This window comes from Dromiciops gliroides, chromosome 1, assembly GCF_019393635.1.
Source record: "Dromiciops gliroides isolate mDroGli1 chromosome 1, mDroGli1.pri, whole genome shotgun sequence".
Classification (NCBI taxonomy): Eukaryota; Metazoa; Chordata; class Mammalia; order Microbiotheria; family Microbiotheriidae; genus Dromiciops; species Dromiciops gliroides.
The window spans coordinates 721,767,923-721,792,196 of NC_057861.1; the positions used below are offsets into that span (position 1 = coordinate 721,767,923).

At 35.8% G+C, this 24,274-nt stretch overlaps 1 protein-coding gene across 1 annotated transcript in view; it reads right to left on the reverse strand.

Moving 5' to 3' along the window:
- CHL1 (cell adhesion molecule L1 like) overlaps window positions 1–24,274 on the reverse strand; it is a 291,478-nt gene that overhangs the window by 90,875 nt on the left and 176,329 nt on the right. Inside the window, 3 exon segments of the mRNA XM_043968375.1 lie at window positions 2,103–2,150; window positions 3,269–3,439; window positions 6,395–6,517. Coding sequence (XP_043824310.1) covers window positions 2,103–2,150; window positions 3,269–3,439; window positions 6,395–6,517 — 342 coding nt within the window.

The window sequence follows — 24,274 nt, forward strand, 5'->3', positions numbered from 1 at the left end:
CTCTCTGAATATATACAAGCACAACATAGATATTCACATGTAAACATTCAGCAGAATGCAGGATGTACACATAAGTATATAAACAGATATGTATATATGTAAATGTAAATACACATATATACATATACACTCACACACATATATCTATATATCTTTGTACGTACATATATATGTACATATATTTAAGGAAGCAGAATTTCCCTTTTCTGTACAGAGTGCCTATTTTCAAACTTAAGGTCCATTCACTAAGAGGGAGGTCCTCCTTCAGTTCTAATTTTAGAAATGAATTAAGAATTATAAATTGCACTACTAGTAAATTTAAATACACACACACACACACACACATATATATATATATATACACATATATATCCATCTAACTGTCACAAAGCTGGGGAAACATAATATATAGCAACTCATTTGATTGCTTTCCCTTTTATCAAATATAATTTCTTTATATGTTTGATCTGGACAGAGTTTCTCTGTCCATTCCCTTTTCTCTTTTTTTGTTTGTTTGTTTGTTTTTAGGGTTTTTTGTTTGTTTGTCTTTTTAGTGAGGCAGTTGGGGTTAAGTGACTTGCCCAAGGTCACATAAATAGTAAGTGTCAAGTGTCTGAGTCTGGATTTGAACTCAGGTCCTCCTGACTCCAGGGCCAATACTCTATCCACTGTGCCACCTAGCTGCGCCCCCCCCCCCACCGCTTCTCTTAAAGTACACTTCATCTCCCATCTTCCTTCCTGACTCCAGCCTCTTTCTAAAATGCCTCTTCAACTTCATTTCACCCCAGGACTTCACACATTGGAATTAGCCTGTCTTTCTGCTTGGCTGATTCCTCTCAGAACCTCTACTTTAAGGAGAGTACCCAAGGTACCCTTATCTTCATTTTTCTGAAGGCTGCAATCCTAACTGGTTGCAGTTTTTCTTTACCATGTTCCCCATACCAGGTACCTTCCAAAACACCCTGCTTCTCAGCTTTGTTTTATGTTTCATCATTCCCTACTGCAAAGTTAATTCCTTGGGGATAGGGACTATCTTGCTTTCTGCTTGTATTTGAATTTGCAGCAGTCAGCAGAGCGCATGTAATGCATATTTTAAATACTTGTTTTTTGGTGTTTTTGTGGGGCAGTGGGGGTTAAGTGACTTGCCAAGGGTCACACAGCTAGTAAGTGTCAAGTGTCTGAGTCCGGATTTGAACTCAGGTACTCCTGAATCCAGGGCCAGTGGATCCACTGTGCCACCTAGCTGCCCCCTATTTTAAATACTTGATAAATACTCATTGACTAGAGAAATAATGTTGCCACACATAGATTATACCAAAGTATTCCCCCTCTTCACCTACCTTTTTATATCCTTTATGACATAATAATAACACTCAAAAGAGCTTATAAATGCCATTAGATTGGAAAATTTGGTTTGGACTGCAAAACTTGAATTAACCGTCTACAGATTTCTCTGAGCTACAGATCTCCTCTGCTGACTGTCCTTCTAAACTGACTGTTTACTTCTACCTGACTCTGTCCATGGTACCAGATTAAAAGAAGACAGGCCTACTGCAGAAATACTCAGAATCTATCAACCAATATACTTTCCTATGAAAAACAATTTACATTTCTATAAACCTTACTGATGATTCTTATTAGCTCTGGTTTTATTTTTTAAGGCCGTAAGCAAGAAAATCAGTGTTTATTTTCAGTTGGATAATACCATTCTTAGACTTATTATTGTCTAATGAACAATTATGTGTGTGTGTACACACGTACATATATACACACATAAACACACATATATTCATATACATACATATACACATATATACACATATATACATATATACATATACATATATATATACAAATCATTCTCTTTGATAGCCAACTGAAAATATATGTATTATAACCCTCATTTTTTAAGCCTATAATATGGAAAAATATTGAAATCAATGCTATCATTTGGTGAGTTTTTTCCTTTGGAATCAGGAATGGAGTTATATGACACTTGCAAAAGAAATAATTTAGTGAATTAGAAATGAGATTTCTAAATATAATAAGAAAGAATGAAGGCAAAATTAAATGATAGCTAACTACAAGTATGTTCAACTTACCCTTAGTAACATTCTGTCTGTGTGAACTCGAGTCATTAGCATGCTTTACTGAAATAAACAAAATGGAAACCAAATGCAAACATAACAACTGATATTGATAACAATAAAAGAAAAGAAAAGAAAATAGAAAGCCATTTCCCCCCTAACAGTGATAAAAGAATATCTAAAGGGATAGGAACTAGACTTGTGCTTTGATTGGTGTAGGGAAATCTAAAATTAGGGGACTCTCTCTTCCAGTGCAGGTCAGCACCTTCATAGCCTTAAGAGAGTTTCCTCACACACAGAATGATTAAATGATTTGCCTAGAGTCACACATCTAGGATGTGCCACAGGCAAAAAAAAAATAGTATTTCTTAGTTTCACAGGCATGTGTTTATGGTGTACACCACATTGCCTTTCAAGGATCACTATATTGCATCTGATTATAATGCTGTTGGTGTCCACACTGGGGAGCCACACTTCTGATGGAAGTGTTGTTTAGAGCTTTTTCTAATCCAAGGCATATCTGCCTTAGTGAGAATCTCACCCTACAGCAGAATACTGATTTTTGAGATAACAGCATATATTCATATCAAGAAAATAAAATAAAAATGATAACTCAAATAATGAATAAATATGAACCAAACATATATTTGTTACTCAAATTTCATGTTATAGGAGATCATTCAAGTCATTATTTTTCCTCATATCTGATTTGATTCATTTTGGAAAAGCTAGAGCTCATATTAGGATATTCAATTTTTTAAAATAGGCAATAAAAAGGAGAGTGGTATATTTTTTGAGTGTTGTTATTATTCTTCTCCAACTCTTGCCTTTTTCTTATGTGGTTTTTCATTCACAGTGACCAAGATTAGACCTTAGTTACTGAATAGGCAAATATTTGAAATCCTTGTAATCCCACTGAAAAGCACTCCACTCTGTATTTCTCTAGGCAAATACAGTTGTTCCATAATGTTTTTTTTTTCTGACTGTAATAAACAGAGTAATTCAGACTCTACAGCTGCAGATGCTTCTTTCAATATGGATGAAGTCTCCAGAGTTGTACAAAGAATGGAGGGGAATATCAACCAACATTTATCTACATCAAACAAAATGATATTAGTGAACATGGAATATATTTGCATCAAACATCATTAAGAATGAAAATGCAAAGTATGGAGACTTACAACTGTTCACTGTCAGTTTCATTGGCATCTTCTGTACAATGGTTCGCAATCTTGGAAAGGCTGCAAAGCAGCAATAATCACTCCGACTGTCATTTTCTTCCACATTTGCAAAGTATAGATCTCCCTTCTGGCTCATGTACACTCTTTCATCCTGTGGGATGTGCTGCAAATCTGGAAAGAACAAAACCTCAGTTGGTGATTAAGGCTTATATTTAGTCTTTCTACCATGGTTGCCTACACAGATACCAACAAGATGTTCAATTCTGATAAGTTCTGTCAATCATTTAATCCCACTCTTTTCCTCTTCCTCTTTCCTTCCTCTCTTTTGTCTCTTCCCATCTGTTAAACTGATTCACTTTTAGCATTGTATTCTTAGCACCTAGCACTATACCCGGCAGGTATTAGATTCTTAAAAATGATCACTGAGTTGAATTGAACTAGATTTAATTAAATTTGTTGTATTGGGATATGTGGAGAAAAGACCAAACATAGTCATTTTTCTTCTCATCAAAACTAATCACAACAACCACAATGACAGGCAGACACCCACCTAGCCAGTCCTTCCTACCTGACATCATAAGAACAGAAGACACTTATTTAGACACCTCTGTAAATATTAGTTAATCTTAAAAAGCATTGGCTAGCCCCTGGCATTATTGATACTTTATTAAAAACATAAGTTAAAGACAGAGTCTAGAATGTAGGTTGGAAAATAATCCAATAGTTCAATTCCTGAATTAGTGCACATTGTGCTATATTTTTGCAAATCAAATGTGACACAAAATGCAGGAATCTTCTTTGCTGACAACCTTTACTGATATTAGAGCAGTGGCATCCCATTAAGTAGATAGATTTTATTTCTATAAGTATGGTTTAAAAACAAAGGCCCAGACATAGGTACCATATATATATGCAGTTAGTGAACTGGGTTGAGTTGGTAGAATGAAATTGATGAAATTCAACAAAGCTTGTTTTCATGACTGATATTTTGGTGTCATTCTTTGCTGGAGATTTTATCATGACCACCTTTCCTACTACTCTATGGATCTCATTGTTAAACTTTTTTATTTCTCTGTTGATATAGGCCATGATTTTATTATTAGTACCCGTTTCTGGGCCAAAATAATCTAAAACCCTGAAGGCACTAAAACCTCTACAGTAATAATTTTAATTCCTCCTCCTGTACCTATCCCCCTCCAAATAAATAAGTGGGCCAGATTTCTGATATTATGCTTTTTTATTTAGGTCAGACTATATTATAAATAGTTAGCTTTACCAATATTGACTGGCAAGCCAATGGGCATATGTCCCAACAATGTATATCCCTGTTCAAAGACCAATCAACCAAAAAAGATGATCAACAAGTATCTATCAGGGATTAAGTGTCAAGTGCTATGATAATCTTTGGAAATACGAAGGATAAATGGAATATCTTTGCTTTCAAAGAGATTAAAAACAAGTCATGAAGAAGGAAATGTACATATAAAGACATAAATAAAAGAGATATAAGATAACTAATGAGACACTCTATCCACAAGACTCTATCAACAATATCTCTCAAATTCTCCACCTACTTATATATTGATGGATAAGGGTTGGGGTTGAGGATAAGAAAACAGTGTGAATGGAGAACGAGCCTTGACATCAGTAAATCCTGTATCTTACACATATTGAGTATGTGACTTTAGGCAAATCATGTACCCTTTCAGAACTTCATGTAAAAAAACGGTACCTACATTGATAGAGAGAATTTATTCACCTACCAGTTCAATATAACAATTAAATCTCAGGTGCATTTACTATTCTCCCCTCTTGCACCCTATACATATATGTAAGACTAGACCCTTCACTTGCCTGGGATAGGGGATTCACAGGGAGAGAAATATTACTCTAGAGAGGGAGATTGAGACCTATTCCATATATCAGAGTCTTGGACAAGTGCCTGGTGCATTGAGAGGCTAAGGAAACTGCCCAAAGTCATACAGGTAGTGCATGTCACAGTTTTGAAACCAGATATTTCTGATCTCAACGCATACTCTTTATCTGTTATGCCAGGCTGCCTGTGTATATAATATAATGTAATAAAGTATAGCATAATATAAACATATATATGTACAGATGGTATACACAGACACACAAATAAGTACATAGGTATGCATAGGTGTGTATGCATAGAAACACATTTACAAATACCTATGTATGTATATTACAGGGAACTTGATAGGGACTAGATACATAATTTCATTGGTTTAAGGCAGAGATGAGAAACCTGGGGCTTGCACGCCTCCAAAACTTCCACAAAACTCCTGGATGCAGCCAGAACCATAATAAAATGAAATTGGGAATAGTTTAATGAAATAAATAAACATATATCATAGTTACCGTTATTTTTTTAATTTTCTCTGTCAACTTGCTGCAAACACAGATCTGTTGATATTTGTATTTAACATCACTGGGATACAAGAAATTTTCAGATGAGACTCTCTACTAATGGAAGCAGGTCCTTTTTCTGCAACTTAAGATCTTAGCAAGTTCATTGGAGCACTGAAAGTTTAAGTGAATTGCTCAGGGTCATACAGACATCATATGTCAGAGGTAGGACTTCAGGGATCCAAGGCCCACTGTAGCATTTCTCTTTCTATTGCTCTGCCTCTGATTGACTATCTCTGTCTTTGCCTCTGCCTCTTTTTCTATATCTATCTCTATCTCTGTCTTTCCATCCGTTGCTTCTCTCTCTCTCTCTCTCTCTCTCTCTCTCTCTCTCTCTCTCTCTCTCTCTCTCTCTCTCTCTCTCTCTCCCCATCTCCACGTACCTGCTTGCACTGAAAGCCCAAAGATCATCATTTCTGTCCTTCATTACATTCTTTTCAAGGATTACATTGAGAGGCAGCAGTGGATGAAGATCCCAGAACAGAATGTGAAGCTAGCTAAATCATTTCATCTCAAAACACTCCAGGCTATGCTCTAGGACTCAAATCTGCAGAGCAGGTGCTGGGTCATTTTAGTAACTATAGTTTCCTCTCTGCAAATGCCTTACAACAATGAAATTACATATCCAGACCAACATAAAATCAAGTTAATGAATACCGGATCTTTACCTTTTCACAAGAAGAAAACATTACTCACCAATATTCATCCAGTATATATGAAGTGGAGGGATGCCTTTGGGGGGGTTGCAGTGTAGGACTATTGAATTCCCCTCTTCTACTTCCAGAGGTTCAATTTTTTCCTTTGGAAATTTAGGTACACCTGAGGAAAATATGTAATTTTCATGAATCCTGTTATCAATAAGTAAAATACCTCCTCCATTAATCACCCACACTAGCCATCTCTACTTCTAATCTTCCTCATTCCATAATTCCATAACCATGACTCCTTGTTTCTCAGGGTTAGTTCACTACCACCTACTCCCATGTTTTTTAACTTCTTTCAGGTTCTTTCTTCTTCCATCATCATAGAAGTTCCTTGAATGAAGAGTTTCTCTTGCTTTCTGTTCATATTTATATTCCCTCCACTTAGCACAGTGCTTGCTACATCATAACTTTTTAATAAATGTTTTATGTCTAACATCTCTCATTTTTCTTTCTCTCAATGTATGTATATATGTATGTATGTATGTATCTCACTAACTATATATATATCTAACTCCTATAAATGGCAGTATTATATTTAAGTGATTTTAAAATAATAATTCATTAATTTTAAAAGAAGTTTGTTGATATCTTTTGCTTTCACATCATAATGATTTTTAGGTAATCTCCCTCCACCTCCAATTCAAATTAAACCCCCCCTTATAATAAAGTAAAACAATTAAGCACAACAAATTGATGCAAATACTATATCTGACAATGTGTACAACGATCTGCCTAAGCAGTCAATTCCTCCTTTGGCAAGAGGCAGAAGGTATGACTCATTATCTATACAGTAAGCTTATGTCTAACATTGTTATTATGGTTATTATTATAGCAAATTTCATGAGTGATTTTATTTTAAATTATTTTTATCTCATTAAATATGTTCCAAGTAAATGTAAAAAAAATAAAAAAAATTTGAGTTGCAAATTCCCTCCCTCCCTTCTGTTCTACTCCCCACCTTAAGAAGGCAAGCAATTTGATTTTTTTCTTTTTTTAATTGAAAAGAATTTTATTTTCCAAAATATATATAAAAACAAATTTTAACATCAATTTTTAAAAAAATTGTGTTCCAACTTCTCTTCCTCCTCCATTTCCACCCCCACCCACTAGGCCTCAAGAATTTCAAAATGAGTTATACATGAGTAGTCATGGAAAACATTCCACATTAGCTAGGTTGTGAGAGAAAACAGTAAAAAAAAAAAAAACAAAAAACCAAAATTTCAGATTGAGGAATTGTCAAAGAGGAAAAAAAAATTTTTTTAAATGTGCTTCCATGGGCAGCTAGGTGGTACAGTGGACAGAGTACTGGCCCTGGAATCAGGAACACCTGAGCCTAAATTCGGCCTCAGACACTCAACACCCACCAGCTGTGTGACCCTGGGCAAGGCACTCAACCCCAATTGCCCCACCAAAAAAAAAAAAAAAGAAAAAGAAAAAAAATGTGTTTCCACCTATTTTTCAGATACTATCACTTCATTCTCTGTAGATGGGTTGCCATTTCCATAAGTCCTTCAGGGTTATATTGGATCATTGCCTTGCTGAAAATAACCACATGCTTCCCAGCAGATCATCTTACACTATTGCTGTTATTTTGTATACAGTACATTTCACTCTGCTTCAGTTCATGTAGGTCTTTCCAGGTTTTTCTTAAAGTATCCTGTTCATCATAAACTAAATAAAGTACCTTAAACTTGACAAAGAATTTTCTTCATATTAGCCTAGCAAAGTAGGTACCATACGTTTTGCCTTTATATTCAATCATCATAACTATTTCCCTCCATCCTATTCCCTTCCCATGATATTTACTCTATTTTCTATCTTCTTTTAAACTATTCCTCCTCAAAAGTGTTTTACTTCTCACTGTCCCCTCCCCTACTCTGCACTCCCTTTTTTTTCACCGTTCCTTCCTTATCCTCTTCCCCTCATACTTTCCTGTAGGGTTAAATAGATTACTCCTCCCAACTGGGTGTGAATGTTATTCCCTCCATGAGCCCACTCTGATGAGTTTAAGGTCTTTGAGCCAATTTTGTGTTCTAAATTTTCTTCCTCCCTTCCTCCCTCCTCAGCCTTCCCTATGAAATCAAGCAATTCAATGTCAGACTTGTGCAGTTATGCAGAACATCTTTACCTCCCTCAAAAGTGTTTTGCTTTTTACTGCTCTCTCCCCCAATCTGCCCTTCCTTCCTTCCCCTCTCCCCACACACTTATCTCCCTCACCTCCCTCAGGGCAAAAATATATTACTATGCCCATTTGAGTATGTATGTTAGTCCTTCTTTGAGTCAATTCTGAATATTAAGGTTCACTCACTCTCCAATTCCTTCCCCCTCTTCTCCTCCCCTCCATAAGCTTTTTTATTGTTTCCTTCATATGAACAACCTTTCTCCAGACCATCTCTCCCCTTCCCCCTCTCCCAGTCTATTTCTCCTACACCTCAACCCTATTTTAAAGATGTCATTATGGGTTAGTTAGGTGGCACAGTGGACAATGCACCAGCCCTGGACCCAGGAGGCCCCAAGCCCAAATCCGGCCCCAGACATAAAACACCCCACAAAGAACAAAACATAAATGCTTTACAGATATCATCTCTTCATATTCAGTTCAGACCTGTGTCCTCTGTTAATTCATTACTGAGATAGTTCTTATGAGTTTGAAGTATTATCTTCCCATGTAGGAATATAAACAGTTTGATCTTTTAATATCCCTCATGAAGTCTTTTTCCTGTTTATCTTTTTATGCTTCTCCAGGGTCTTGTATTTGAAAGTCAAATTTTCTATTCAGTTCAGGTCTTTTCATAACAAATGCCTGAAAATCTTCTTTCTCATTGAAATTCCATGTTTTTATCCTCTGAAAGATGATGCTTAGTTTTGCTGGGTACATGAATTTTGGCTGTAGTCCCAGTTCTTTTGCCCTCTGGAATATCATATTCCATGCCCTCTGGTCCTTTAATGTAGAAGCTGCTAGATCTTGCTTTATCCTTATTGGAGCTCCACAGCATTTGAATTCCTTTTTTCTAGCTGCTTGCAATATTTTCTCCTTGACCTGGGAGTTCTGGAATTTGACTATAATATTCCTGGAGGTTTTCCTTTTGGGATCTCTTTCAGGAGGTGATCGGCAGATTCTTTCAATTTCTATTTTAGCTTCTGCTTCTAGAATATCAGGACAATATTCCCTCACAATCTCTTGGAGGATGGTGTCTAAACTCTTGTTTTGGTCATGGTTTTCAGGTAGTCCAGTGATTTTCAAATTATCTCTCCTAGATTTATTTTCTAGGTCAGCTGTTTTTCCAAGGAGATATTTCACATTGCCCTCTATTTTTTCATTCAATTGGATTTGCTTTACTGTGTCTTGGTTTCTTATAAGGTCACTAGCTTCCATTTGTTCAATCCTAATTCTTAGGCAATTATTTTCAGCAGACAGTTTTTTAATCTGCTTTTCCATTTGCCTCTTCAAACTGTTGACTTTTTTTCTCATAGCTCTCCTGCATTGTTCTCATTTCTCTTTCCATTCCTTCCTCTCTTTCTCTACATCTTCATTCTATTTCTCCTACATTCTCTTCAAAGTCCCTTTTGAGAGCTTCCATAGCCTGAGACCAGTTCATATTTTTCTTGGAAGCTTTGGATGTTGGAGCTTTGACCCTGTTATTATCTTCTTCTTCTGAGGATGTATTGTGGTCTACCTTTCCCCCAAAGAAGTTTCCGATGGTCTTCTGCTTTCTCTGCCTACTCATTCTGGCTTACTATTTCTTGGATTTTTACTCCTTCTTAAAGTGTAGCGCTGCTTCCAGGACACACTGTTCATGCTACAGTGTGGCCCAGGGGGTGATCGGGCTTATTCTCAGCCTGAGTGGCTTGTGAGTAATCACAGCTGCTTTCTCTTTGACCCGGAAACAGAAGTCTGATTGAACTCTGATTCTCTATGGGAAGCTTGGTGTGCTTTTGCCCCCCCCCCCACTGGGCCACCACCACTCCATTCAGCCCACTGGTTCAGACCCAGGGCACTTTGCCCCAACTCCAGTAGATACTGCCTCCACTTCACCCCAGCCTACCGCCGAACCCCCTCACCAGTCTGTGATTGGAGCCTCAGAAGTTTCTAGTACTGAAGACTCTGACATGCTGGAAGCAGTGACCCTGGCTGGGTCTGGACTGTGTGCTGAGCTGTTCAGCCTGATCAGTAGGTGATCAGAATTGCCCTCTTTTGCAGAGAAATAGTCTCACTCTGTTCTTATGTGTATTAGGCTGTTCTGGGTTTTGATTTTTTACCGCATTATTTGGGTGTGAATGGACTGCTTTATCTGGAGCTTGTGGGGAGTCACAGCCTCTCCTTCGCCCTCCTGATTTTCATTATATATGTGACATTATACAAAACAAGTTTTCAAAGAAATAGAAACAAAATAAAACAAGAACAAAGTAGGTTTAAAAAAAAACATGCTTCAATATGCATTTAGAGTTCATCATTCTCTTTGGAGATGGATAACATATATAAGCATCTGTACTTTGACATTTTCTTGAATCACTGTCTTGATCAGAATAGCTAAGTTTTTTGCCGTTTGTCCTTGCTACATTATTCCTAATACTGTGTACAGTGTTCTGGTCCTTCTCACTTTGATTGTTCAGTCCTGTTTGATCTTTGTGATCCCATTTTGGGTTTTCCTGGCAAAGATACTGGACTGGTTCACCATTTCCTTTTCCAACTCATTTTGCAGATAAAGAAATAGAGGCAAACAGGTTTAAGTGACTTGAACAGTGTCACAGAGCTAGTAAGAATCTAAGGCCAGATTTGAACTCAGAAGTTGAGTCTTCCTCACTCCAGGCCCTACACTCTATCCAATGCATCACTTAGCAAAAAGTTTTTTGGTATCCACACACTTCACTTTGCATCAGTTCATTTAATCTTCCCGGGTTTTTCTGAAACCATCCTTCTCATCATTTCTTATAGCACATTACCATTACATCACAATTATATACCACAAATTGTTTAGAAATTCACCAATTGATGGACATCATCTCAATTTCTAATCATTTGCTGCTGTGAGAAAAGGTGCTATATTTTTTTTTTTTATATACAAATAGGTCTTTTTCCATTTCCCTTCATCTTTTTGGGATACAGATCAAGTGGTGGTATTGCTGAGTCAAAGTGCATGCATAATTTTATAGCCCTTTAAGTGCAGTTCCAACTTGTTTCTACAGTATGGTCGAACTTGTCCACAACTCCAACAGGGCATTAGTGTGCCAATTTTTTCCACAAACCCTTCAGCAACTGTCTTTTTCTGTCATGTTACCAAACTGATAGGTTTGAGATGGTACCTTCATATTGTTTTAATTTGCATTTCTCTAGTCAGTAGTGATTTAGAGGTTGTTTTTTTTTTTTAATGTGACTATTGGTAGCTTTGGTTTGTTCTTCTGAAAATTGCCTACTCATATCCTTTGATAATTTATCAACTGAGCTCTTATTTTTATAAATTTGGCACCCTTCTCTATATAGTTGAGGAATGAAGAATTTGATGGAGGTTCCTTCTTTGCCTATTTTTAATAAGTTTATAAAGAAATGAAATGTATTGTTCCTTAAATGTTGTGTAGAATTTACTTGTGATTCCATGTGGTCCTTTTGCTAAAATAGGTTATTTAATTATTAAATTTCTTCTTCCACTAATCTGGGTCATTTTTTTTTTATAAATATTGTTCCCTTTCACTAAGATTTGTCAGTTTTACTGGCACAAAAAAAAAAGTTTTTAACTTATACTTCCATAGCCCTTTATTAAATGTAATTTTATTGCATTATGGCTTTAAATGGGTACAGTTAATATTTCTGCTTTGGTTTGTGAGATTGTTATGCTCTACCACATAGTCATTTTTTATGAAGGTGCCATATAAAGCTGAGAAAAGCATAGACCCCTTTTTATTCCCATTCAAAATTTCCAGAGGTCTATATTATCTATTTTTTATAAAATTCAATTCATCTCCTTGACTTCCTTCTTTTTTGTATGGTTAGATTAATCTATCTCTAACACGGAAAAGGTGAGCGCCCCCACCCCCCCCATCAGTTTTACTATTTCCTTTGGTAATTCATTTAACTTTATATTTAAGAATTTGGATGTTATGCTATTTATTGCATAAATACATTTAGTATTAATATTCCTTCGTTGTCTATTTTGCTTTTAGCAATATGTGGTTGCCTGCTTTTCCCTTTTAATTAGATTTATTTATTTATTTATTTATTTAGCTTCTGCTTTGTCTAAGATCATGATTGCTACCCCTGCCTTTTTTTTTTTTACTTCACCTGAAGCATAATAGTTTCTGCCCCAGTCCCTTATTTTAACTCTGCATGTGTCTCTCTATTTGAAGTATGTTTCTTATACACAAAACATTGCTGGATTCTGGCTTCTAAATCATTCCTCTATCTGCTTCCATTTTATGGGTGAGTTCATCCCATTTCCACTCACAGTTATGATTAATACCTTTATATTTCCCTCTACCTTATTTTCTTTTTATATTTACTTTATTTTTTGTTTGTTTGTTTGTTTTACTTTTTATGTTTGGAACTGTCTCATTCCCTCCCTCCCTGTCTCCCCACCCCATATTAGAAAACGATATATGTGTGCGTATGTATGTTTTATATATCTATGAATGCATAGTTAGCCCTTCCACATTGTGGAGGTTAGGGGCATGGCACCACTGTGATATAGAAAATCCTTTAAAAAAAGTTGGGCCTCCCTTCATACTAAAGAAGTCTTAATTATTATGGTATTAAAAGATAAAATATGTTGTCATTAATATAATATTATACATATATTTATGCATTTCTGAGTTTCTAAACATTTTCTGTTTCATCTGCTGGCCTTGTGTGTCATCACCAACTTCTGCAAAACTACCCAAAAATTCCGATTTAATTTCTTATGCCAGCCTGCGATATACTAAACCTACAATGAGTAAAGTTGTGAAATGGAAGAGATAACTATATATACACAAACACACAACATATGTATGTGTGGGTATATATATATATATATATATATATATATATATATATATATATATATATATATATATATATATATATATATATATATATACACATATACACACACACATATATACACACACACATGTATGTGTGCATGTATTTATACGTATGTACAGATAAACACGTGTGTGCATATATGTAGAAAATCATACTATGCATACTTCTATTTTTCAGTTCTTTTGTTCTTTCTCTGGGGGTGGATACCATTTTCTTTCATGGGTCCTTTGTGGCTGATTTGAGTATAATACTCATAATAACTTAGTTATTCACAGATATTCTTTGAACAATATTGCCGTTACTATATACAATAGCCTTTGCTTCTACCCATTTCACTCTTCATTATTTCCTACAAGCCTTCCTATGTTTTTCTAAAAATCAACCAACTCATCATTTCTTACAACGCAATAGTATTTCACCTACTTTCTTCTGTTTCTTCTTCTTTTTTTCATCCTGTCCTTCCTCTGAGATCTTTTTTGCTTCTGGCTATTCCTTTCTTTTATCTGACCTCCCTTTTGATAAAATTCTTAGAAGATACATGTATCATCTTCCCTTATAGAAAGGTAAACAGTTTAACTTTATTTCCTTGTGATTTCTCTTCCATTTTGAGCTTTTTCTGATTCTCATACCTTGAATTTGAAAATGAAACTTTTTATTCAACTCTTTATCAGGAATATTTGAAAGTTTTCTACTTCGTTAAAAATCCCATTTTTGGGGGGCAGCTAGGTGGCATAGTAGATCAAGCACCAGCCCTGGTTTCAGGAGGACCTGAGTTCAAATATGACCTCAGACACTTGACAATAGCTGTGTGACCCTGAGCAAGTCACTTAACCCTCATTGCCCCACAAAAATAAAATAAAATGCATTTTTCTCCTGAAGGAATACCCTCAATTTTGCTGGGTAAATTATTCTTGGTTATAATCCCAGCTCTTTTGCCTCTTGGAATATCGTATTCCAATCCTATTGTTCCTTGAATGTGGTATCTGCCAAATCTTCTGTGATCCTTATGGAACGTCACAGTATTTGAATGATTTCTTTCTAACTGCTTAAAGTATTTTCTCTGATTTGGGAGCTCTGGAATTTGCCTACAATAATCCTGGGAGTTTTCATTGTGGTATCTCTATCAGTTGGTGAATTCTTTTAATTTCTATTTTATTCTTTGGTTATAGGATATCAGTACAGTTTACCTTGACAATTTCTTGTATAAGGAATTGGTTGTGATTCGAGGTTTCTGTGACCCCATCTTTGGCTGGGATTGGAGGCCCCAGCGCATGCCCATGCGCACTGGCCTCATGCCAGACAACCGCATGCCGGTATGGGCCTGGCCAAATTATAATGCCTGGAAGTGGGGCAGCTAGATGGTGCAGTGGATAGAGCACCAGCCCTGGAGTCAGGAGTACCTGAGTTCAAATCCAGCCTCAGACACTTAACACTTACTAGCTGTGTGACCCTGGCCAAGTCACTTAACCCCAATTGCCTCACTAAAAAAACAAACAAACAAACAAACAATAATCCCGGGAAGCCCAGTGAGGACAGATCAGGTGGTCTTCAGAGTTTGGAAATCATCTCTATAGAGGTGCATGTTAATCAGAGTTGCTAGCCAATTAACTTAGGGCTGTGTGTGTGTGTGGTCGGCCTTTTTTTTCCAGTTGCACAGAGGCTACTGGGAGGAAACCAAGGAGGAGACACTCACTTTGGGGCACAAGAGTGAGGGAGTGAGATGCTGGTGTAGTGGACCTGCAGTCTGGACCAGGGAGTGTTGCACAGCTGGTTCTCTTTGAAATTGCCATTTCTGGGTGGGGGTGAGTTTGCAGGTTGTATTTTTTTCCCCTTCCTATTCCCTTTTTCATTATTCCTAGCTTTATCAACCTCACTTGTGTTTTAAATTTGTGCCCATTAATTAACCCTGTTTTGTTTTTTGAAAGAGGCTGTTAATCTCCTTTCTTGCCCCAATATTATGGCAAGCCACCCAATTAATTCTCCCCATACAAAATTTTGGCCCTTACACTTGAAAGATGATGTCTGTCTCATTCTTTGATCAGAGCTTTCAGGTACTCCAATAATTGTTCAATTATCTCCCTTCAATCTATTTTTCATTTCAGTTATATTTTTACAGTAAGATATTTAACATTTTCTGCTATTTTTCCTTTCTCTTGACTCTGTTTTATTTCTTGATGTCTCATGCCTATGTTTTATTTTTGAGGAATTATTGTCTTCAGTAAGTCTTTGTACTTCTTTTTCCATTTGGCCAATACTAAAGTGTTATTTTCTTCAGTATTTTTGCGTGTCTTTTATAAACTGTTAATTATCTTTTCACCCTTTCCTTCCTTTTCTTTCATTTCTTTACCTAATTTTTCCTCTACTACTTAATTTTGAAAATCATTTTTCAGTTTCCAAAAATTATTCTTTGGCTTGTGACCTATTTACCTCTTTTTTCTGAGGCTTTGCTTATAGCTTAGGCTTCATGATTTTCTTCTGAGTGTGTGTCTTGATCTTCCCTGTCACCATAGTAGCTTTTTATTGTTAGTTTTACTGTTGTTTGCTCATTTTTGTACCCTATTTCTTGATTTGGAACTTTATGCTAATGTTGGGCTCTATTTCAAGTGTGGGGTTGGGGGAGGGACATTGTCTCAAGTTTAAAACTTTATGTACTGCTGTTTTTAGAGCTAAGTTTGTAAGCTGGTATGATCTGGAGAGAGGTGTGGCCATTTATCACTTGGTCTGTATTCTTCATCTTACCCAGTAATGTCCCATCCTCTCTTGGGACCAGTAACAATACTGTTCCTCAGGGTCCCTGATCTCTTGTGGCTATGCTACTCTCCTTCAAGGTTTCCACCCCCTTTTGACTGAAAATGCTCTTCTTTGCCATTGAATTCTGATTTAATATTGGACATAGGCAAAATTGGGTTGTCCAACAGCATCTGGTTCTGCATCATGTGCTAGCACAGGGGTTTCCTGTAATCCCTTTCTAACTAGTTGCCAGGTCCACTCCTAGTAAAGGCTGCTACTGCTTCTGTCACCACCACCTAGTACTACTATTGATAATTCATCCACGGGTTCTCTGGGTCAGCCTCCTCCTGTCACAGATCTCTCTGACCTATGTTGTTTTGCCCTGGAAAGATATCTCATTTTAAGTTTTTGTTGACTCTGCCACTCCAGAATTTGATATGAAGCTGTATTTCAAAGTTGTTTGGAGGGGAATACTAGGAGAACTCAGGTGAGTGCTTCTTTCCTCTGCCATCTTGATTCCATTTCCCAGAAGTAAGAAGCAAAAACTTTAGTGATAGATTTTAAATAGTTAATGTTCAGTTGATAGTATCATTCTGGTTAAATTAAGAAGTGAATTATTGGGGATGGCAGGAGCACGTTACAAAGACCCCCATATCCCCTGAATCAATGAAGAGGAGGAAAAAAAGGTAAACACTGACCTGCATACGCAGGGGTGTTTTGCAGAGGAATTGCTCCCAGTAAATGAATCTGTGAAATGGAACTGCCCTTTGAAGTAAAAACATTTGCTGTCCTTTGTAAGTTCATTGAGTCCTTACCAGAAAGATGAGCACTAACATAGCTAAATGGGTTTAAAGTGGCTATGCTGGCCAGCCAGTCACCACCATGAACAATAAATAAGCAGCTTGACACAAGAACCAGCAAGATGAATCCCAGGCCAAATGCCAACATATAAATAATACATGAAAGCAATCATTGAGACTTGATTATGGAATCCTATTCCAACTGTTGGGGTCAGAAAGGCATGTGAAAGTTCATCCAATATATCCCCCTGCCTGATGGAATCTATCCAGGGGATAACTACATTTCTATCTTCTGAGCAAAAAGGCCAAAGTTCAATACAGACTACCATTATTCTTATTAGTAGTCTAAAGAGCCCATACGTTTATTAGGACACTTCTTCTTAAGAAGCTTGATACCTCCCTTTCACTATTTTTCCTGTTCTTTTCCCCTTCTGCTGTAGAGGGTGAGGGAATTTGCTGACATTTCTCTAATCAGTGTACCAGCTGGGCACAATGAATCATGTTTTTGTCTCAATTCAAGGACCCTTTCAGACTCTTCTTTGCAGGGTGTATGCCATGTGTACAGCGCAAGGCCTTTTCAAGTTCAGGCAGCATGCTTTGGTTGGCTTTGTACACTCAGTCACATGACAACCCATCAAGGAAATCCCTCCTCATCAAATTAAATTTACATCTCTTTTATCTCATGAAAATTCTTTGCGAGAAAAGTAGTTAACATTTTTTTTTCCTGGAGAATACAGGAATATATTCATAACTAATTTTTACAAGTTAATGTTTTAATAGAAAACAAAGGTTTATTGATGCTGTGGAAATTTATGTATTTCTTTTTTTAAAATTATTACATCTTAAACCCAACTCTATCCCACCCACCACTAGCAAAAGAAATCTTCCTTTTTATTTTATTTTGTTTTTGTTTTTGTTTGTTTTGTTTTTGTGGGGCAATGAGGGTTAAGTGACTTATCCAGGGTCACACAGCTCATGTCAAGTGTCTGAGGCAAGATGTGAACTCACATTGTCCTGAATTCAAAGCCAGTGCTTTACCCACCGTACCACCTAGCTGACCCCAAATTCTTCCTTTTAACAAAGAAAAGCAATTATATTAGCCAGATCACAAAGTGACAGAAATAAATAGTTGAAACAGATGTCAGTGGCCATCTTGTCCAACTCATAATGGAAAGAATATCCCCTGTAACATATTTTAAAAATTCTATTTCAGCTCTGCTTGAAAACTTCCAGGGAGAGGAAACTTTTCAAGGCAGCCCAATTTCACTTTGAGGTAGCTCTGAATGTTAAGAAGGTTTTTGTTTGGTTGTTAGATTTGGGTTTGTTTGTTTGTTTGTTTTGATTTATTTTACTAGCCTCAAAAAGAATGTTGACTGTTTACAAGTTCTAACCATTCTTCTTTATTTCTGCCTTTTGCAGTCATGCAGAGAAGAAAAAAAAATTCTAATCTCTCCTTTATGTGACAGTTTTTCCAATACTAGAAAAGAATTCAATCTTCTGAGTATTCACATCTCTTTGCTAAAGAACATTCCTTCCCCTCAATAAATTCTTATAAGGCACATCTCTGGATGTTTTCTAACTTATCCGTATCCTTATTAAACTGTGACACCAAGAACTGAATAAAATACTCAGTAAGGACTGAGAGGGAAGTAATGTAACTTAAAATTGTGTATGTTTTTTTGCCAGTTACATTATACCACTTATTTATACTGGGCTTGCAGTCCACCAAAGCCCCAGTTCTTTTCTAGACAAACCCATTCTTAAGGTATGACTCCCCATCAATTATTTGATCATGCTTTTCTTCCTGATATAACTCAAACCATAAGTACAGCTACAAATGCAATATCACCACCATCAACACCACCACCACTGACAACATACAATCACAAAATAAATTTTTAAAAATAAAGATTTTTACTGGAAAGAACTTTGGCAGAGTCTAGGCATTGACCAAATTACACAATATGCCAAGGTAAGGTCAAAGTGGATAAATGATTTATACATAAAGGGTGTCATCATAAGTAAATTAGGAGAGCATGGAAAAAAAATGTATTTGGCAGATCCATGGATAAGGGAGGAGTTTATGACCAAACAAGAGATAGATAGGATCATAGGAAGTAAAAGATAATTTTGATTATATGAAATTAACAAGCATTTTCAGAAACAAAACTAATGCAGCCAAAATTAGGAGGAAAATTATAAATTAAGGGGGGAATATAGAGCAATTTTATCTGGGAAAGGCTTTATTTCACAAATATATAGGGAACTGAGACAAAAATTGAGAATCAACTCAAAAATTACTTGAAACAATTAACAGAGTGACTATACCCTCGATAGGAATAGAAAAGTTTAGAAGTGGGGTTAGCTATATCAGATTACCTGCTGTCTAGGGGAGGGGGGAGGGAGGGGAGGGAGGGAGAAAAATCTGAGTTGATTCTCAAGGATTCCTTAAGTATACCATCATATCATCTGCAAAGAGTGATAGTTTTGTTTCCTCCTTGCCTATTCTAATTCCTTTAATTCCCTTCTCTTCTCTGATTGCATTTCTCTAATCAATAATGCATTATTGATTAGAGAAATGCAACGAAACAATAAAATAAAATGCAAATAAAAATGTAATAAAATATGAATTAAAATAATTCTGAAGTAACATGTCATATCTATCAGATTATCTAACATAAAAGAAAAGGAAGTGATGTGGAAATAGTGGAACATTAATATACAGTTTATAGGGTTTGAATTGCTACAAAAATTTTGGAGCATTATTCATCTATTTTTTCTTTTGCAACCTGGCTAATATGGAAATATGTCTTGCATGACTTCCTATGTATAATTGATATCAAATTGCTTGACTTTTCAAGGAGCCAGGAGGAGTGGGAGTGAGGGAATTTAGAACTCAAACATTTTAAACGTGAATGATAGCTTTACATATAATTGGAAAATATTTAATGAAATAAAAACATATTGAAAGTCTCCCCAAATTATGGAGTTTTTTTTTTTGTTTTTTTTTCCTTGGGTTATCCTGACAGAATTGGTTCATTTTGAAATATTCAAAATACTCAAAATATTCAAAATATTTGAAATATTCAAAATCTGAATTAATAAATGAATTCCTATGAAGTCATGTTATTTCCTTCCAATAATTCCTATTTTAGGCTTTAATTGGAATTGTGTCATCGTGGTTTCTTAAGAGCTTCATTTTTAGTAGAAATTCCAAGTTTTATCCTATTAGATTCGAACTGTCCTTTCAATAAACTTTTTTGAGATCTGCCTGGACTTGACAGGAAAAATAAACTTAATATTTTTTATATCAAATGTAATATCTGCCCCTCCCTCTAAATAATCCTAAGAATGTCAGAATTCTAGTAATATCCTTCCATTCAGATTCAGCTGAGTATCACCCTGAATGCCCAAGCTGGGACCTTACCTCTAAAGAGATCTAGCTTAACAAATTTTCTTGCCTCTTTCATTAAGATTAATGATAAGTTAGATCATAAAGAGTAAACCAATCAGAATGAGGTGGGGTTTCTTGATCAGATTGTGGAAAGCATCTGGCACCTCATGACCAAGCCTCACTCCCCATATGATGTCCCCCTTCTCCCTTTTCTCGTGAAAGTATAAAAACCTTTTTTGTAACTTTTCTTGTTGGACATAATGTACTCAGATATGGATTCCAAGGCTGGCAATGCTTTTATCTTGATTACAGATGCATTTTTCCATCCCTTATGAGTTTGATTTATTTCAGGATTAACAGATTCATGTCAAACTAGGCTTAAATTCCCTCTCCTTTATTAAGCAAAATGTAAGAAAGACTGATCAGTCCCCACCCCTCAATAATTTAAACAACAGAAACCAGTTTGTACATGTTAGTTTTGTAACATAATTCTCTTTCTATCTTTTGAAAGATAAAGTTAAGAAATTATAAACTTCTCTGATTTTACAAATAGAACTCCAAAAGATATCCAGATAATTAAAGCCTCTCATCATTTCTTTCATCATGTCATGCTTCCTTGTGATCTGTTTTCCAAACTTTTTATCTATTTTCTCTTTTGGCCCAGGCTACTTATACTATAATAACAAAAGTACTTTTTTCCCCACACTTCATTGAACTATAGGTAAAAACTTTCCAATATACTTTGATTGGATTTAATCACATTAGAACACTTTAAAATATATATATATTAATATTTATTATATATTAACAACATGCCCCCACCAATTTTTTTTTCATTTTTTGTGGGGCAATGGGGGTTAAGTGACTTGCCCAGGGTCACACAGCTAGTAAGTGTCAAGTGTCTGAGGCCATATTTGAACTCAGGTCCCCCTGAATGCAGGGCCGGTGCTTTATTCACTGTACCATCTAGCTGCCCCCCCCCAACTTTTAAACCCTTATGGTTACTTTGTATATGATATATCATTCTAGAAATATGTTCCAGTTAAAAGTATTATCTCAATAAATCTCAGTAATGACTATTATATCATATTTAACTCTTCAATCTGACTGTGTAAGCATTATTCCACATTCATAATCCCCTGCCTTAGTATTTAGAGAAGCAAAATATTAACGCTCAATGTATCATCTAGCATCATTTTGTTATGATTCCAAAGTTCTGAAATTTGAACACATATCTATTACAACCTACTATAGAAGAATGCAATTCCATAAGATTTGGAGTAGTGGAACCAGTGATAAGTTAGTCAGTTTTCCCAAGAGGTCCCAAAACTATAAGACGGGAAATTGTAGCAGCAACTTCCATGGAATATAGGAAGGGCTGATATGTATTTTATTATAAGCAATCTTAGTATTGCCTCAAATAAATTTTATCATAACTTATTAGGTGGGTCTATTTTGGTATGGGGTTAATTAATACACAATTTAAATCTTTAATCACTGAGCCTCCTTCTTTGAACACTGGGGAAATCTAATGATTCAGAGAGATAATAAAAGCATAGGGTCTTGGTGTCCACATTTCAATTTTAATCAGACTTATTTAAGATATTGTCTAAGTCTAAATTTCAAAGTCATCCATGGCATTAGTGATAAATTCTATTTTACAGAAACTTCCCAAATTGCTTTAACCAAATGTTATAGTCTCTGGATTAGGACTTCCTATGAGGAACAAATACAAGGGTCAAATGGAGCTGCATATGGGAAATAACAGCACACAAAACAAATATGCTACAACAGTTTTTCCCAGTTCACAGGGAATTTTGAATGGGTCCTATAACTTTTTTTTTTTTTAACAGAAGCTGAGGTATTACATTAGAAGGCAGCTAGATGGGCAGGGGTAGGGTGGGTGGGTGTGGGGAGCTAGGTGGCTCAGTTTATAAAGCACCAGCCCGGGATTCAGGAGGACTTGAGTTCAAATCTGGTCTCAGACACATGACACTTACTAGCTGTGTGACCCTGGGCAAAGTCACTTAACCCTCATTGCCCCACAAATTAAAAAAAAAAAAAAGACTTGGAGAAGACAGCTAGGTGGCTCACTAAACAGAAAGCACTGGGCAAACACTAGCTAGGTGACCCTGACCAAGTTATTTAACCCTATTTGCCTCAGTTCTCTCATCTGTAAAATGAGCTGAATAAGGAAATGGTAAAACTATGCAGTATCTCTGCCAAGAAAACCCCAAATGTGCTCATGAAGAGCCAGATATGAGTGGAACTACTAAACAAAACTGATTTAGAAGACCTCAAAATTGTGTTCCAATTCCAAATCTATGATGGTATGAACTTAAAAGCAAACCAAGGAAAACAGCAATAATGATCTTTTGAATGAAAAAATCCTTTGCATCAATAGACAAGAGGCACAGTATCTTAATCCATTGCCATTTATGCAAAAGAGCCCTGCCCATACTTATGAATTTCCTGAAAAAAAGTTCATAGGAACAGCAAAAAAAAAAAAAAAGAAAAAAGAAAAAAAATGGGGGGGGGTAGGAGAACTTAATTCCAAGCTCCTAGGACATTTTTTTTAAATTTATTTAGTTAGTTACATGGGGCTTGCAACTTTTAAAGTTTAAACTGGACAACTAGATATCAGGATGCACATACCTAAGAAGTAAGGGAGATAAGCATATTAGGTGTGGCTGCTTACTGATCAACACCAAGGGACAGGGATAACTCCAGAAGTCAGGACTACCACTTCTTTCAAGCCTTCTCCACCCCCAAAGGGAACTTTCCATAATCATGTAGGCACCCCATCTGTCCCCTGACCATCCGTCCTCTATAAAAGCTTTTGCCTTCCTTCTGTTGGGGAGCAAGATGTCTTTAAGATATCTCCTTCCCTCCAAGGGAAGTCTTGGACTTTTCCCTTGTTCACTTTCTCTAATGCTCAAATAAAAGATTATTTTATTCTAACTGAATTGTGTGAGAAGAAGTGTAATTCTTTAAAGAGGAATACCTAAGTACCCACCACCACCTTTTTTCCACAGTATCAGTAGGTAGTGGGAGAGTTTCATATGTTAGTGAAGTCATTGAAATTATTGAACTCTTTTGTTTAAATATGCACTAAGTACATTTCAATCCCTGTGGAATTATAAGTTTTTGAAAGCCAAAGACTATATTATTCTTTGTATCCTTAGCTACTAACATACTTCTTCTGTACATATATTATTTGGTTAATCAATGTTGAATTGATTTGAAATCTAATTAATTAACATGAACACTCACAAAACAAAAGGTTAATTAAAATGAAGAGAAAACTATAAGGGTCATTATTATGTTTCCTTCATGAAAATATCAATGAATCAAATAATCCCAAATGATGACAAAGAAGCAGGCCTTAATTATCTGCCTGAAAGGAGATATGGCCTGAATTTGTCAAGAGGTAGGATTTATTTTGAATTTTGATTCATTATTTGGCTTGGACCTCAGAGCCTTAGGCAAGACTCTGAAAGTGTGTGTGTGTGTCTGTGTGTGTGTGTGTGTGTGTGTGTGTGTGTATTTGTGGATATTTTATTTAAAGTAAGCATGAAGCCTGAAAAGCTTCCTAAATATTTGAAGAAGAAATTTATAGAATTTAAAAACTAAGTTATTTTTTTTAAGTAAAAAAATTTGGCTTAGGGCATCCTTGAAAAATATGTGCATTAGTTGAAAAACTCTTGTAAAGGATTTATATTTACTTGCTTTTTTCCCTTAATGTTAACAAAAAGAAAAAAAAGGAAAGAAATGGAACTGTTTTTAAGCCTCTTTTAAAATTGACAGTAACATTTTTAACTTGAAGGACAGAAAAATTAGTGAGAATGAATATTTGCTCTAATCCTTGGTTTCTGAAGTTATTATTATATCTTTTCTGCAGTATTTATTTAGGTAAAAATTGAAAATATG